At 40.0% G+C, this 14370-nt stretch overlaps 1 protein-coding gene across 2 annotated transcripts in view; it reads right to left on the bottom strand.

Annotated features, from left to right (window-relative positions):
• Positions 1-14370, bottom strand: part of LOC134815019 (GTP-binding protein 4-like) — a 56352-nt gene that overhangs the window by 10069 nt on the left and 31913 nt on the right. For both annotated transcript variants that reach the window (XM_063823455.1, XM_063823456.1), the window contains exons 2-5: positions 2165-2222; positions 1878-1936; positions 1548-1659; positions 957-1060 (exon numbers count right to left, since the gene is read on the bottom strand). In XM_063823455.1, coding sequence (XP_063679525.1) covers positions 957-1060; positions 1548-1659; positions 1878-1936; positions 2165-2212 — 323 coding nt within the window. In that variant the 5' untranslated portion in view covers positions 2213-2222. The remainder of the gene's footprint in view (positions 1-956; positions 1061-1547; positions 1660-1877; positions 1937-2164; positions 2223-14370) is intronic.

Below are 14370 nucleotides of genomic sequence, written 5' to 3'. Positions count from 1 at the left end.
TGATTATTTCTCTAGGAATATGATTATTATATCTCAATTTGGCTTTAGGTAGGGTGCCCCGCTAAAAGAACTGGATTCTTCCAGGAAGCATCCCGTGCACAGAGCTTGGTCTACATATATATTAAATTATTAACCATTCATTCTGTATGTGCACGAAAATTTATTTCAATCAAAAAAACAATGTTATGCGTGTTTTCAAATATAATAGGCGGGTGTGGTGCGGAGTTAACAAGGGTTAATTTCTATAACGATTTAAATAAAAATGGAAAGCGGTTCAAGACTTACTGGGCGGCGCTCAGCCTGTCATTCCGCCAAATCTTTATGAACATAATAGCCTGGAGTCCCCAGGTAATTCAAGACGGGAGTGATGAGGTGTAATACTCGGTGTTCAGACCTTATGATCATGGAGTGTGGTGCCTCATGGCTAATAATGACTTAATTATCCACAAGAAAGAACTGATTATGAGATTATTGTTTAAAATGCTATTGGGTCACCTAATATAATGCGGGTTTTGACTCAGCGGGTAAGTACTCCTACCCTTTTTAACTAGTAATTAATAAAATATGTTCAATAAAGTGTGTTTATAATTATGATTTATGGTACATTGTTATTTATCATATTTATATTTTAGGCTGTAACCTTATTAGTTCAATGGAATAAACCTAGCATGCCTTGGTTGCAGCATCGCTTCACTTATAGGTGCATATAGGGCCCGATGTAATTGTTATGATCAGTTTACTGGTCAACTGGTGTTTCGGTGTCCCTAATTTTGTTTACACTCGGTCACTTGTCAAGGCATGTAAGGTCATTCGGCGATATTTTCTTTGAAATAAAATGATGTATTTGGGTAACCCGTAACAATTTGAAAGTTTATTGATTTAAAAAATTTTAAAAAACACAGTATATTTATAGAACTTAAATCCTACTCTCAGCTCCGGGACAGCGTGAAACTTACTTTCCAATAAGATGTTTAGCTGTGTTGATCTGACCCAGTGCTAGCTTGTAATGGTCTTTATCGTACAATATGTTCATCAGATCCGCATAAAATGGATGAATATCCTGAAATTGTTACGATTAAAAGAAAATTGTAAGATGATGATAATATTATAGTAGTAGATATCAAAATATATGACATGTAGTACATCTTATGTTCATAAAAAACCATTTTAGTGTGATTATCCTTGTCAGACAATATTTACCATAAGACTTGCTATATCAGCCACTAACATTCACACTTGTAAAGGAGTTTAGATCCTTAGTTTAGGGGATAACGTCGAAACTTTCGGCACCATCCCCGAAACTAAGGATCAGAACATTGAACATCTCGCGGATACTCCCAGCTAATGATTAGTACAAGCGCATGTGACTGCACCCCCCCCCCCCCCCCCCCCCCCCCCCTTTGTAAACCACTTTACACGTAGCTGTTTAGTAGAAATAATAAGATAAAACGATCCCAAAAAGCAATTCTACTGACAGTGATAAGGTTACAATTGGAATTTTGACAATTCATCTAATTAAGTGTAATTTAACAAACAATGTAAAATACCTCAATTTTGGGGAACTCTCCCAAGATTCCAGTCAATTTCTCATTAAGATTTGATTCAGTGAACTTAACTTTCCTCATGTAAAATGAACGTATCCGAGATATTTGGTAATGCCTGAAGGAAATATGATATTTGATAATGCCTGAAGGAAATATGATATTTGATAATAAGGAAATATGAACTTTTATAATATTTTAAAGAACATAATATTATGAAATATGATAACGCTTGAGGCAAATATGCCGATTAATAATTAAGTCAATAAGAAGTGGCTGATTCAGAACATTTTACAAAACATGATATAGTTGTTGAGCTCAACTGAAATCTCTTACTTGTGTATGATTGTTGGGGTTTTTCTCTGCGTCTTTGACAGAATAATGTCAATCAGCTCCTAAAATCATTCCAGTGAAGTCTTGATAAATAAAAGATAAAATTCAAAGATTTTCATTTGTAATCACTGTAGTAGTGTAATAGTGTTTAGTAAAATCTGAATTTTATATTTGTAATGACAGCAAAATGAACCAGTTCAAGTCAGAAAAAATTATACTGTTAAATTCACACTATAACTATTAACTATAGGTGGGATTACGTAATTAATAATTACATAATTAATAATTACCTTTGCATTGGGCACGGTCGTTATTTGTTTGAAGTTGTAGGACGACATGACACTACCTGATCAGATACGGTGTTATACATTGAGTTTGTTTACAATGACTCATGATATCAGAGAAAGGCAGAAACAACTTTGTATTTATACAAAGTTAATATATAGGCTCTATTTTCTTGGAATTGGCACAATTTTCCTTTATTTTCCTTACACCCACCCGCTTTAAGTTCCTCTGCTATAGAATTTTGTCAGCATATAAAACATTTTTTAGCAGAGCTAAGCTTTTCTTAATGAGCTTTATTTAACACCCACGTTTTTGTGATGGGCTGAGTACAGTAATTTTGGTTGTTCCTGTTCACAACCCAATTGCGACGTTTAACTGGGCAACTACTTAATTTCAGTGCATACAGCTGCCGAGGCATTAAGTATCATGGACTTCCATGGTAACTTACAGACCGGACTACAGACGTAGCCTGTATATTTTAACTCCAATAATTCAGTTAAGATCCGGTCATGCTCATCTAACGTACTCTGGTTAGGAATTGTTAATCTTGTGACAAATGAGAGACAGACCGGCAACGACTACAAAGAGATAAGAGGAGATAAGAAGAAGCGAACATGACTGAGGGATGCACGACAGGACAGAGGACAGAGACTCAAGAAGAGCTAGATAACAGCTAGACAACAATCAACATAGCATTTTGTTCAGATAGGATTCATATCAGTTTTTTCACAGAAAATGTGGATGGACAGTTAGAATTGCTCTTGTGCAGGCAACAAGGTTACCAGGTTAGGGTTTAAGTAATATGTTAACGACCCCTTATATTATGTGGTTTTTGACTATTTTATTATTACGATTATATTGTATGTATACTGTATAGTGTATACTGTATAGCTTTTTAGTGTTCTATCTAATATCTTTTCATTACGAATTTATAGAATCGTAATTTAAGCCTTGCTGCAAAGTAAATCTCTAAACAGTATCTCGCCTCGACATTGAAATGGTATTTGTCGAGTTCATTTAACACCCACTATTGTTCAAGAGGGGCTGAGTATTTGGAACCCACAAAAAGATAGCATCCAGTCCTTTGCCAGTCCCTGGGTTGGCATGTGTTAGGATAACCAAGTGGTCATGATCATGAGCCCTGGTAGTAGGCCTGTAACTGTACACAGCTGACTGCTGAATAGAGTTGTCTTCACAGTCCAGACACGTCACTCCTCCTTGTGTTCTCTGCTCAGGCTAGTGACAAGGACGTGGATGGTGATATCAGTGATGTGTATTTTATCAAAGATGCTGCTAATCTAGATATAATGTGCACTCGAAAATATTCGTCTGTGGGGGGGGGGGGGGGGGGGGGTCAACCTCATTTTACCTCATGAGGCCAGCCAAAAAAGGCAAAATTGGGATGAGGTAAAATGAGGTAAAATGAGGTAAATAAATCTAGTTTTCTAAGCCTTTTTAAGAGACAAAAAAGGTTTATTCGAAGTCATTATACTATAATCCGAGGCTGTGCATGGTCTCCCATGATATTGAATGGTTTATTAGGGGTGATGTGGTCCCTGGGAAGGGGCATTCCCAGTTTAACCTACTTACTCTCCAAACTTGGGGTAAATAAAACTTCGCATTATAATTATCATTTATGAAAAGAAAATTGAACATTTCAATTTCCATGATCCATTAGGATATTGTTAATAGCACTTGCTAAGTTTTGTAAAGGAATTAGCAATAACTTTGTAAGCCGTGATTATTTGATCTAGATTATTTGATAGATTTTAGATAGTATTGTGTAATAAGGCAGTATTGTGTAATAAGGCAGTATTGTGTAATAAGGCAGTGGAAGTGGAACATCCAGTTCTGGTCTGTGGTTAGGGAAAGTTAGAGAAAGAGAATACAATGGAGATTGTGTGTTGGACCTCACCTGGACGGACGAGAAATATGTCACTCTGGAGGAGAGACAATGAATTTAGGAAACCTCAGACGTAAAGCCTTTGTGTAGATATAGAGTCAAAGATAGATGTGAGTTCTAACAAACTATGGATTCAGAGGTCATCAGACAGGAAGCTTTGGTAAAAAGATGAATAGTCGTAACACCTGGACTCGGGACAATGAAGCTTTAGTGGGAGATAAGACCAGCTGCCAAAGGTGTGAGCAGGGGCACGTGAGTCTGGTTAGAGAGGTCGGGTGAAAAACCACGGACGGGTCAGTATTTATATCTGGGGGCTGGACCTGGAAGAAGGAGATTGAGTTTGCCCGAATCGAGGGCCATTGATGTAGGACACTTTGGAGCCAGGACCTGTTACGTTAGGATCCTGGAGAGAGCATTATCGTGGACTGTAGTTAGTGGAACTGTGCGGAGGAAATGAGCAGTCTGGCTTAAGCGTAGGGAGAGTCAACATTGGTTAACTCAGGAGAGCAGGAATAGGCTGTGTTGTAGCCAGGGTTAACACGGGTTAATCCAACACGAGTGGGTTCGTGTCAACAACAATCGGGCTCAGGTAGAGCGAGAATGAACTATAGTGGATTTGGGCCTGATATAAGGACGGTCAGCGAGGGCTAAAAGTGCAGTGTTGGGGGGGGGGGGGGGGGGTGTAACCCAAAAAAACCCAAAAAAACCCAATCCCAGTATGACCTTTTTCAGGGTAGGAGTTGGGTTTTTTTGGGTTTTTTACAAATTTTTCATTTGAAGGAAATAAAATCATGTAGGCACCTAGCAAAACAATTATCAGTACAACATCACTGTTGTTGTTCATCACTACAACATCACAATAGATATAATCGCTTAAATATCACCCAAAAGCAGTATTTTATTCACTGATGTGCTCAGAAGAAGTTGGCCATCCAGATATGATATCAGCCATATATGTAATGCTCACTTCGATGGCCATGGCAAATTGAGTTAGTAGGGACGCAACTCACTGATGACCCCAACCGCAACCGGTACGAGAGGAATAAAGCCTTTCTTCTCACCTTCACGATCTCTGTTTCCGTTTTCCTGATCATCCGCTTAACGAGAAACCATACTCTATCTCCAACTGAAAGAATCTTGCAGTTACCATCAGCTGCGTGATCACATGTGATATTAAGTGATATCTTCGCTTGTTTATGGCCCTGGAGTCGCTAAAATCTTGACTGGGATGGCATTCGATCTCGCCCTCCATAGAGGCAAACCTCAACAGCCGTATCATGATGCAGAGCATCACCATACACAGTTACTATTTTCGCCCATTCCTCTGATGAGTCAATATCCTCCACTTCCTCTTCTTCATCATCTGTTTCCGCTTCGTCACTCTCTGCTCCGTCAGAAGATGGTTGGAAAGCCTCTCCTTCAAAGTTACAGTGTTCTTATCGCATCATCAAAATTTTTACAAGTAGGAAGGTGGTCTTTCAATGGTTGTGTGAAGCTTGGGTGGCCCAAGGCGTCACCGCTGGATAGAAGCTGGGTGGAAGCACTGGTCTGATGTGAGGCTCCCAGAACTTTGAAAAGGGGTATCCTGCTGGTGCCCTCTTCCAGACACTCATCGGACAGCATGATGAAAGCCACTACCTCCACGTGGTGAAGACTGGATACTGGACAGGGGGTCCAGGCTAAAGGCAGGACGGTCGACGGGAGACATTGAGCCCCGGAAGTTCAATAATTTGATCTATTGACTCCTTAACTCTTGGTCTACAAGAGGCTTTGAGACTCGTAAATCTTTACTGTGGAATGCACAGTAGCTAAAGAGGTGTTGGCTGTTACCCTTAGTTGAGGATTTTGTCTACCCAGGAGCCTGGATAAGTACAACAGAGCACGACTTTAGGGTACGCAAGGCCAAGGCATGGGCTGCCTACCACAAAATGAAGGCTATATGGAGGTCCAATTTGCGCCGAGATTTAAAGATCCGTCTGTTTCAAGGCTACAGTTGAATCAATCTTCCTGTAACGGAAACGTGGACAATGACAGAATCTTTGAAAAGAATAGACGGATGTTACAGTAAAATGCTTTGGATGGCCCTAAACGTGGACTGGAGAGAACATCGCACCAACAAAGAGGTCTTTAAATCACTCCCAAGAGTTAGTTCGAAGATACAGGCCAGAAGAATGAGGTCGGCTGGGCACATCCAGAGATCCAGCGATATGATGACCTGGCAGTACACCAACTTCTCCTTCGGGAACCTAGCCATGGGACCAGAGGGAGGGGCAGACCACCGCTCACTTTCGTCGATAACCTAATAAGTGACATGACACCGTACTCAAGAACACTGGGGAGATTAAGGAGCTTATGGCGGACAGAAAGCTTTGGAGACACATCATTGAGACTCGGACTCTGAAGCCGCCTTAAGTCAAGTAATTTAAGTCATGTGCTTTGACTTGCCCTTGACCTTCGTCATAGCCTCCTTCCATGACAGGAGAACACATTTGCCACATTTGGCACATTTCCACTTTGTGCATTCATATGGATTATATCTCGATGATCGAGACATCCTGTTTGCTATCGTGATAACATACTATCAATATAAACACACTCATATACTATGTAAACTATCTATTAAGTTAAGACATGAGAACAACACGTAGGTAAGACTCAGTGGGAAATAATTCACATTCAATAAAATTAATGAAATGGCTAGAATTTTGTTTAAATTTTGTTTAAAAAACCCAAAAAAACCCAAAAAAACCCAATCCCAGTATTACCTTTTCTTGGGTAGGAGTTGGGTTTTTTTGGGTAACACCCCCCCCCAGTGTTATGTAAGTGTAGTTTAAGGGTAAGACTCCGTTAGAGACGGTTAACGAGGGTGATAAGTAAGGGTAGAGTAAGGACGTGTGTTTTACAGTAGATGTAGGGCGTTATAAGTCAGAGTAATTAGGAAGTGTATTTTGTGGTAATTGGATTGTTAATAATTTTGTTTCTTACCCTTTTTTACCATAATTATTACTTTCGTTTTTGTTGTTCGTAACCTAAATTACTACAAATAATCTACGAATCTGAAGCAAGTGATGACTGCTTACAAATGGCGCGAACGGTAGGATCCTATTTTATTATAGGATAGATTGTTTGTAGTTTAATTGAGGTAGGGAGGAGATTACTTATTATTCAAGAGTGAATTGACAGGTGTGAGGAGTATAGTTATGTTATATTGTAACAGTGTTTACAGGTACCGTTGTCAGATTAGTACAGTGCAAGAGCAGTAAATGAAGGCACGGTTAAGTGTGAAGTTTAAATGATATTTTTGGGTTTCTTTCATCATGGAGGGGAAGGGAGGTTAGGTACCGGAGGGGCACAGGTTAGGAGGGGCTGAGGAGATATTTTGAGGAATAAATGTCAATCCGTTGAGGGATTGTATCAGGAGAGTGTTATGATTATTATCGAGGGGGGTACGTGAGCAGTTTATGGTTTACTGTTTCTTATTTTAAGTTTTAAGACGGCAGACTTGACATACTTTCAGCCACCAGAGCCTCAGTGGGAGTGGCTGCCTGCTGAATCGTTCTGTTGTGTGTCAGACTTGTTTTCTTTTTGTAGCGCTACGTATTTTTATATTATGGGAGATTTCGGGAGGAAGAGTTTGGAGTGGGCGAGAGAGGTATGGGGAGAGAGTCGAGAGATGAAATTTATATAAATGAGACCCGGGTGATGCTAGCATTGGAAAGGGAGAGGGAGGTTATTCGGAGAGATGTGACGTCACTAGTGAATTTAAGCAGTGTATTGGTTTGAAAACGTGGTACGTTTTGAGTGCGTTTTATGTTTTGGGGGGTGCCAGGGTATGGTATTTTCTATGATGAAAGAAACTAGTTATAGTTATAGTACTGCTTTTTATGTGAAGACTGTGATAAATTAGCAGGTCGAATATTCGAATATGATGATACGAAAGCAATTTTGTAATTAAAGTCAAGGAGTGACTGTGTGAGACACTGTTTTAATAATGATAGTAAAAGTCGAGAAATACAGGGCTGAGAAATGTAACGGACAGGTGAGTATTGTATTGAGTGAGTGAAGTGCGAGATAGAAAGTTATGGTTGTACTTGTATTGGTGTGCACTTGAAACATTTATATTAGGTTGAAGAATAATATCGTGTTACGTCTGAGCTGGGTGTTTAATATAATAAGAGCACCTGGTGCTGAGCCATGATCTAAGATACATATAGAGTGGCTGTCGTTAAATGTTTAGTTATAGTTTGCGAGTTTTTAAAAGTATTCAGTTTCCTCTATTAAACAAGATAGCGGTTGTTTGCTCAGTTGCTTGTTTTGCGAATAGTTCCAATTTGATACTAGTGGTGACTAGTGGAATTACTATTGGAGGTGGTGATACTAGTGGTGACTAGTGGAATTACTATTGGAGGTGGTGGTACTAGTGGTGACTAGTGGAATTACTATTGGAGGTGGTGGTACTAGTGGTGACTAGTGGAATTACTATTGGAGGTGGTGGTACTAGTGGTGACTAGTGGAATTACTATTGGAGGTGGTGGTACCAGTGGTGACTAGTGGAATTACTATTGGAGGTGGTGGTACCAGTGGTGACTAGTGGAATTACTATTGGAGGTGGTGGTACTAGTGCAGTGGTGACTAGTGGAATTACTATTGGAGGTGGTGATACTAGCAGTGACTAGTGAAATACTATTGGAGCATGGTGAGAGGTGATAAATAGTGAAATTACTATTGGAGCATGGTGAGAGGTGACAATAGTGGAATTACTATTGGAGCATGGTGAGAGGTGATGAATAGTGGAATTACTATTGGAGCATGGTGAGAGGTGACAATAGTGGAATTACTATTGGAGCATGGCGAGAGGTAACAATAGTGGAATTACTATTAGAGCATGGTGAGAGAGGATAAATAGTGGAATTACTATTGGAGCATGGTGACAGGTGACAATAGTGGATTTACTATTGGAGCATGGTGAGAGGTGATAAATAGTGGAATTACTATAGGAGCATGGTGAGAGGTGACAATATTGGAATTACTATTGGAGCATGGCGAGAGGTGACATTAGTGGAATTACTATTGGGGCATGGTGAGAGGTGATGAATAGTGGAATTACTATTGGAGCAAGGTGAGAGGTGACAATAGTGGAATTACTATTGGAGCATGGCGAGAGGTAACAATAGTGGAATTACTATTAGAGCATGGTGAGAGAGGATAAATAGTGGAATTACTATTGGAGCATGGTGAGGGGTAATAAGTAGTGGAATTACTATTGGAGCATGGTAAGAGGTGATAAATAGTGGAACTACTATTGGAGCATGGTGATTGGTGACGGGTGAGAGTGGTATTAGAAATAGACACATCGAGGCACTAGGAGATATTGCGGTGGCGATACTAGTGGTAATTATAAAGGTGCTGTTGGACCGTGGTGAGTACTGATATTGGAAGGAGACACGTCAATCCACTTGGAGATATCGCAGTGGCAATACTAGTGGTAAATAGTGGAAATAATATAGGAACATGGTGAGTGGTGACAAGAAGCATGGTGAGTGGTGACCAGAAGCATGGATCGGAGACAGATTGGATGACACATGAATTGGAGGTCGCATGAAAGTTTGGATCGGAGACAGATTGGAGGACACATGAATTGGAGGTCACATAGAAATATGGATCGGAGACAGATTGGAGGACACATGGATTGGAGGTCACATAGAAACATGGATCGGAGACTGATTGGATGACAAATGAATTGGAGGTCACATAGAAGCATGGATCGGAGACAGATTGGAGGACACATGGATTGGAGGTCACATAGAAACATGGATCGGAGACTGATTGGATGACAGATGAATTGGAGGTCACGAAGAAGACACATGGACACCTGTGAAGGAGACACGTAAGCACATTGGAAGAAGACACATGGAGACCTGTGAAGGAGACACGTGAGCACATTGGAAGAAGACACATGGAGACATTGGAAGAAGACACATGGCATTGGGAAGAGACATATGAAAACATTGGGAGGAAAAAAGTGGAGAGTCGGAGACCTGTGAAGAAGACACGTGAACATATTGGAAGAAGACACATGAAGACATTGGAAAAAGACACATGGAGACATTGGAAGGAGACACGTGAACACATTGGAAGAAGACACATGGAGAAATTGGAAGAAGACTAGGCTATCCACTCCGATAATCGTTACCGATAATTATCTCCGATAATTCGTTAAAAAAGGTTATCTGTTTATCTAGATAAAACATATTTTTATCGGTATAAAAATTCACTAGAAATTACCGAAAAAACTGCCACAATACCGTAAAATTTTAAAGAAATATTAGTGTTTTTTGCCTTCCCAAGTAATCCAAGAAACAGTCCCAAACGTTTTATAGTATGATAGAAGAGGTAGTTTACTTAAATGTGAGCTTAAGATGTTTATTTACATTTGTATACCTATGGAACTGTAGAACTGTAGAACTGTAAAAGTCTAGAGAAAGTTATTGACATTGTTATCTTGAAGTTGAGGCTAGGGTGCTGGCGTTCTACCTTACTTGAACCATTCTGGAGACAGGAACGATCATGTTACTGTTAACAAGAGTCAAAAATACCGGCAGGCGGCAGGGCACTCAATTAAATTCCGTAAGTGTTCTAGGCGTGAAACATTGTCTTCAGGAGAAGGAATCTGTTGCTCCAAGTTATCCACAGGATAAGGAAACGGTTCACTGAATCACTTTAAATGTTTTACTGTTTCGAGGAGAATTGGTATTTGTTGCACTACTGTTCTCAAGAGAAGGATACCGGTGGTCTACTGTTTTGAAGAGAACTGGTGCACTACTGTTCTCAGGAGAAGGAAACCGGTGGTCTAATGTTTTGAAGAGAACTGGTGCACTACTGTTCTCAGGAGAAGGAAACCGGTGGTCTACTGTTTTGAAGAGAACTGGTGCACTACTGTTCTCAGGAGAAGGAAACCGGTGATCTACTGTTTTGAAGAGAACTAGTGCGTTACTGTTCTCAGGAGAAGGAAACCGGTGGTCTACTGTTTTGAAGAGAACTAGTGCGTTACTGTTCTCAGGAGAAGGAAACCCTTGGTCTACTGTTTTGAAAAGAACTGGTGCACTACTGTTCTCAGGAGAAGGAAACCGGTGGTCTACTGTTTTGAAGAGAACTAGTGCGTTACTGTTCTCAGGAGAAGGAAACCGGTGGTCTAATGTTTTGAAGAGAACTAGTGCATTACTGTTCTCAGGAGAAGGATACCAGTGGTCTACTGTTTTGAAGAGAACTGTTGCACTACTGTTTTCAGGAGAAGGAAACCGGTGGTCTACTGTTTTGAAGAGAACTAGTGCGTTACTGTTCTCAGGAGAAGGAAACCGGTGGTCTACTGTTTTGAAGAGAACTAGTGCGTTACTGTTCTCAGGAGAAGGAAACCCTTGGTCTACTGTTTTGAAGAGAACTGGTACACTACTGTTTTTAGGAGAAGGAAACCGGTGATCTACTGTTTTGAAGAGAACTGGTACACTACTGTTCTTAGGAGAAGACAAACCGTTGGTCTACTGTTTTGAAGAGAACTGGTACACTATTGTTCCCCGGAGAAGAAAACTGATGCTCTAATATTTTCAAAAGAAAGGAAATTGTACTTTAGCAAGATTACTGGTAAACAGTAATAAAAGTCGACAATCAGTTTTTGTGAAATTTGGAAAACATTTTGGCTTTGGCCTTCAGCAGAAAAATTATCGGTTTTATCGGTTTTATCTAGATAAAACCTAAATTTTTATCTGTTTATCTAGATAAAAGATTTCATACCGATAATGGATAGCCTAAAGAAGACACATGGCATTGGAAAGAGACATATGAAAACATTGGGAGGAAACACGTGGAGACCTGTGAAGGAGACATGTGAATTGTGAACACATTGGAAGAAGACACATGTAGACATTGGATGTAGACACATGGAGACATTGGGAAGAGACACGTGAAACATTAGAAGGAGACACGTGAAACATTAGAAGAAGACACAGATATGGAAATCTGGAGGAAAGAACAGTACGATAATACAGGGGACTGTCCAAAATGTTGGAAAACGAGTGGAAGACGGAGACATGGTGTGAGAAGAAGAGAGAGACGCAGAGAGGTTGACAATTAAGAGGAACATTAGTGGAACAAGAGAGATACACAGTAAAAGAAACAATGGAACGATGTTGAGAGGAGACCTGGAGACTTGGAGACTTACCAGGTTGTAAAAACATTCTAGTAGGAGCAGTTGAATCCAAAAGGTTTTACGGTATTTTTCCAACCTAAAAACGAAAAAATTTGATAGATGTGGAAGAGTATCGAATTTATAAAGTAAACTTAGACTGGATTGAATAACTATGGGGGATTATCATCCCCCAGGGGCGGTGGAGAAAAGCTGATCAATACATACCTGGAAATGAAGATAGGGAGCGAATCTAATCATCCGGAGAGGAGCTGCTCACCATATCATTTTGGATAGGAGGACTTGGAGTCGGAGTCGGAGCTGTCGGGGCAACAAGTGGAGTGGGGAAAAGTACCCGACATAAAGTACAAAGTGACACGAGGAGGAGGAGCAGGGGGATCGTCAGAAGAACTGATTTCGCCATGTTGTACAGAGTCAGACATAATTAAGACGGAGTGAAGTAAGTCAAGCATTATACTTATATAGACAATAGAACATAACATGAAGATGAACAGTAAATAGATGACCCGTCATGGTGTTCAAAAAGGAACAATTTTATTTGGTTCTGGGACAGAGTAATGAGTTTGGTAGAGTAAGAATTTTGAAAAGTGAGTTGAAGATAGTCTTGGAACGATAGTCTGTAGTACGAGATTTTCTATAAAGTTATTATATGCACTATCATAGTAAAGTTCTAAAAAAGCTCAGATTTTGTAAAGTTGTGTAAGCCGTGAATATTTAGTGATTAGGAGCAAGCATGGAATAGAGTCTGTAGTACGAGATTTTCTATTAAATTATTATACTATTATAGTAAAGTTCTAAAAAAGATCAGATTTTGTAAAGTTGTGTAAGCTGTGAATATTGAGCGAATAGAAGCTGATATGGAATATAGTCTGTAGTACGAGATGTTCTATTAAATTATTATACTACATATTATAGTAAAGTTCTAAAAAAGATCATATTTTGTAAAGTTGTGTAAGCCGTGATTATTTGATCTAGATTATTTGATAGATTTTAGATAGTATTGTGTAATAAGGCAGTATTGTGTAATAAGGCAGTATTGTGTAATAAGGCAGTGGAAGTGGAACATCCAGTTCTGGTCTGTGGTTAGGGAAAGTTAGAGAAAGAGAATACAATGGAGATTGTGTGTTGGACCTCACCTGGACGGACGAGAAATATGTCACTCTGGAGGAGAGACAATGAATTTAGGAAACCTCAGACGTAAAGCCTTTGTGTAGATATAGAGTCAAAGATAGATGTGAGTTCTAACAAACTATGGATTCAGAGGTCATCAGACAGGAAGCTTTGGTAAAAAGATGAATAGTCGTAACACCTGGACTCGGGACAATGAAGCTTTAGTGGGAGATAAGACCAGCTGCCAAAGGTGTGAGCAGGGGCACGTGAGTCTGGTTAGAGAGGTCGGGTGAAAAACCACGGACGGGTCAGTATTTATATCTGGGGGCTGGACCTGGAAGAAGGAGATTGAGTTTGCCCGAATCGAGGGCCATTGATGTAGGACACTTTGGAGCCAGGACCTGTTACGTTAGGATCCCGGAGAGAGCATTATCGTGGACTGTAGTTAGTGGAACTGTGCGGAGGAAATGAGCAGTCTGGCTTAAGCGTAGGGAGAGTCAACATTGGTTAACTCAGGAGAGCAGGAATAGGCTGTGTTGTAGCCAGGGTTAACACGGGTTAATCCAACACGAGTGGGTTCGTGTCAACAACAATCGGGCTCAGGTAGAGCGAGAATGAACTATAGTGGATTTGGGCCTGATATAAGGACGGTCAGCGAGGGCTAAAAGTGCAGTGTTATGTAAGTGTAGTTTAAGGGTAAGACTCCGTTAGAGACGGTTAACGAGGGTGATAAGTAAGGGTAGAGTAAGGACGTGTGTTTTACAGTAGATGTAGGGCGTTATAAGTCAGAGTAATTAGGAAGTGTATTTTGTGGTAATTGGATTGTTAATAATTTTGTTTCTTACCCTTTTTTACCATAATTATTACTTTCGTTTTTGTTGTTCGTAACCTAAATTACTACAAATAATCTACGAATCTGAAGCAAGTGATGACTGCTTACAACTTTAGCATGTCACTTTGGCAGTTGCCAATTTATGGGGATATTTCCGCATTGCATG

Source organism: Bolinopsis microptera, chromosome 5 (genome assembly GCF_026151205.1).
Source record: "Bolinopsis microptera isolate Bmic1 chromosome 5, MBARI_Bmic_1.0, whole genome shotgun sequence".
Taxonomy (NCBI): Eukaryota; Metazoa; Ctenophora; class Tentaculata; order Lobata; family Bolinopsidae; genus Bolinopsis; species Bolinopsis microptera.
This window is presented reverse-complemented; position numbering and strand designations above follow the sequence as displayed.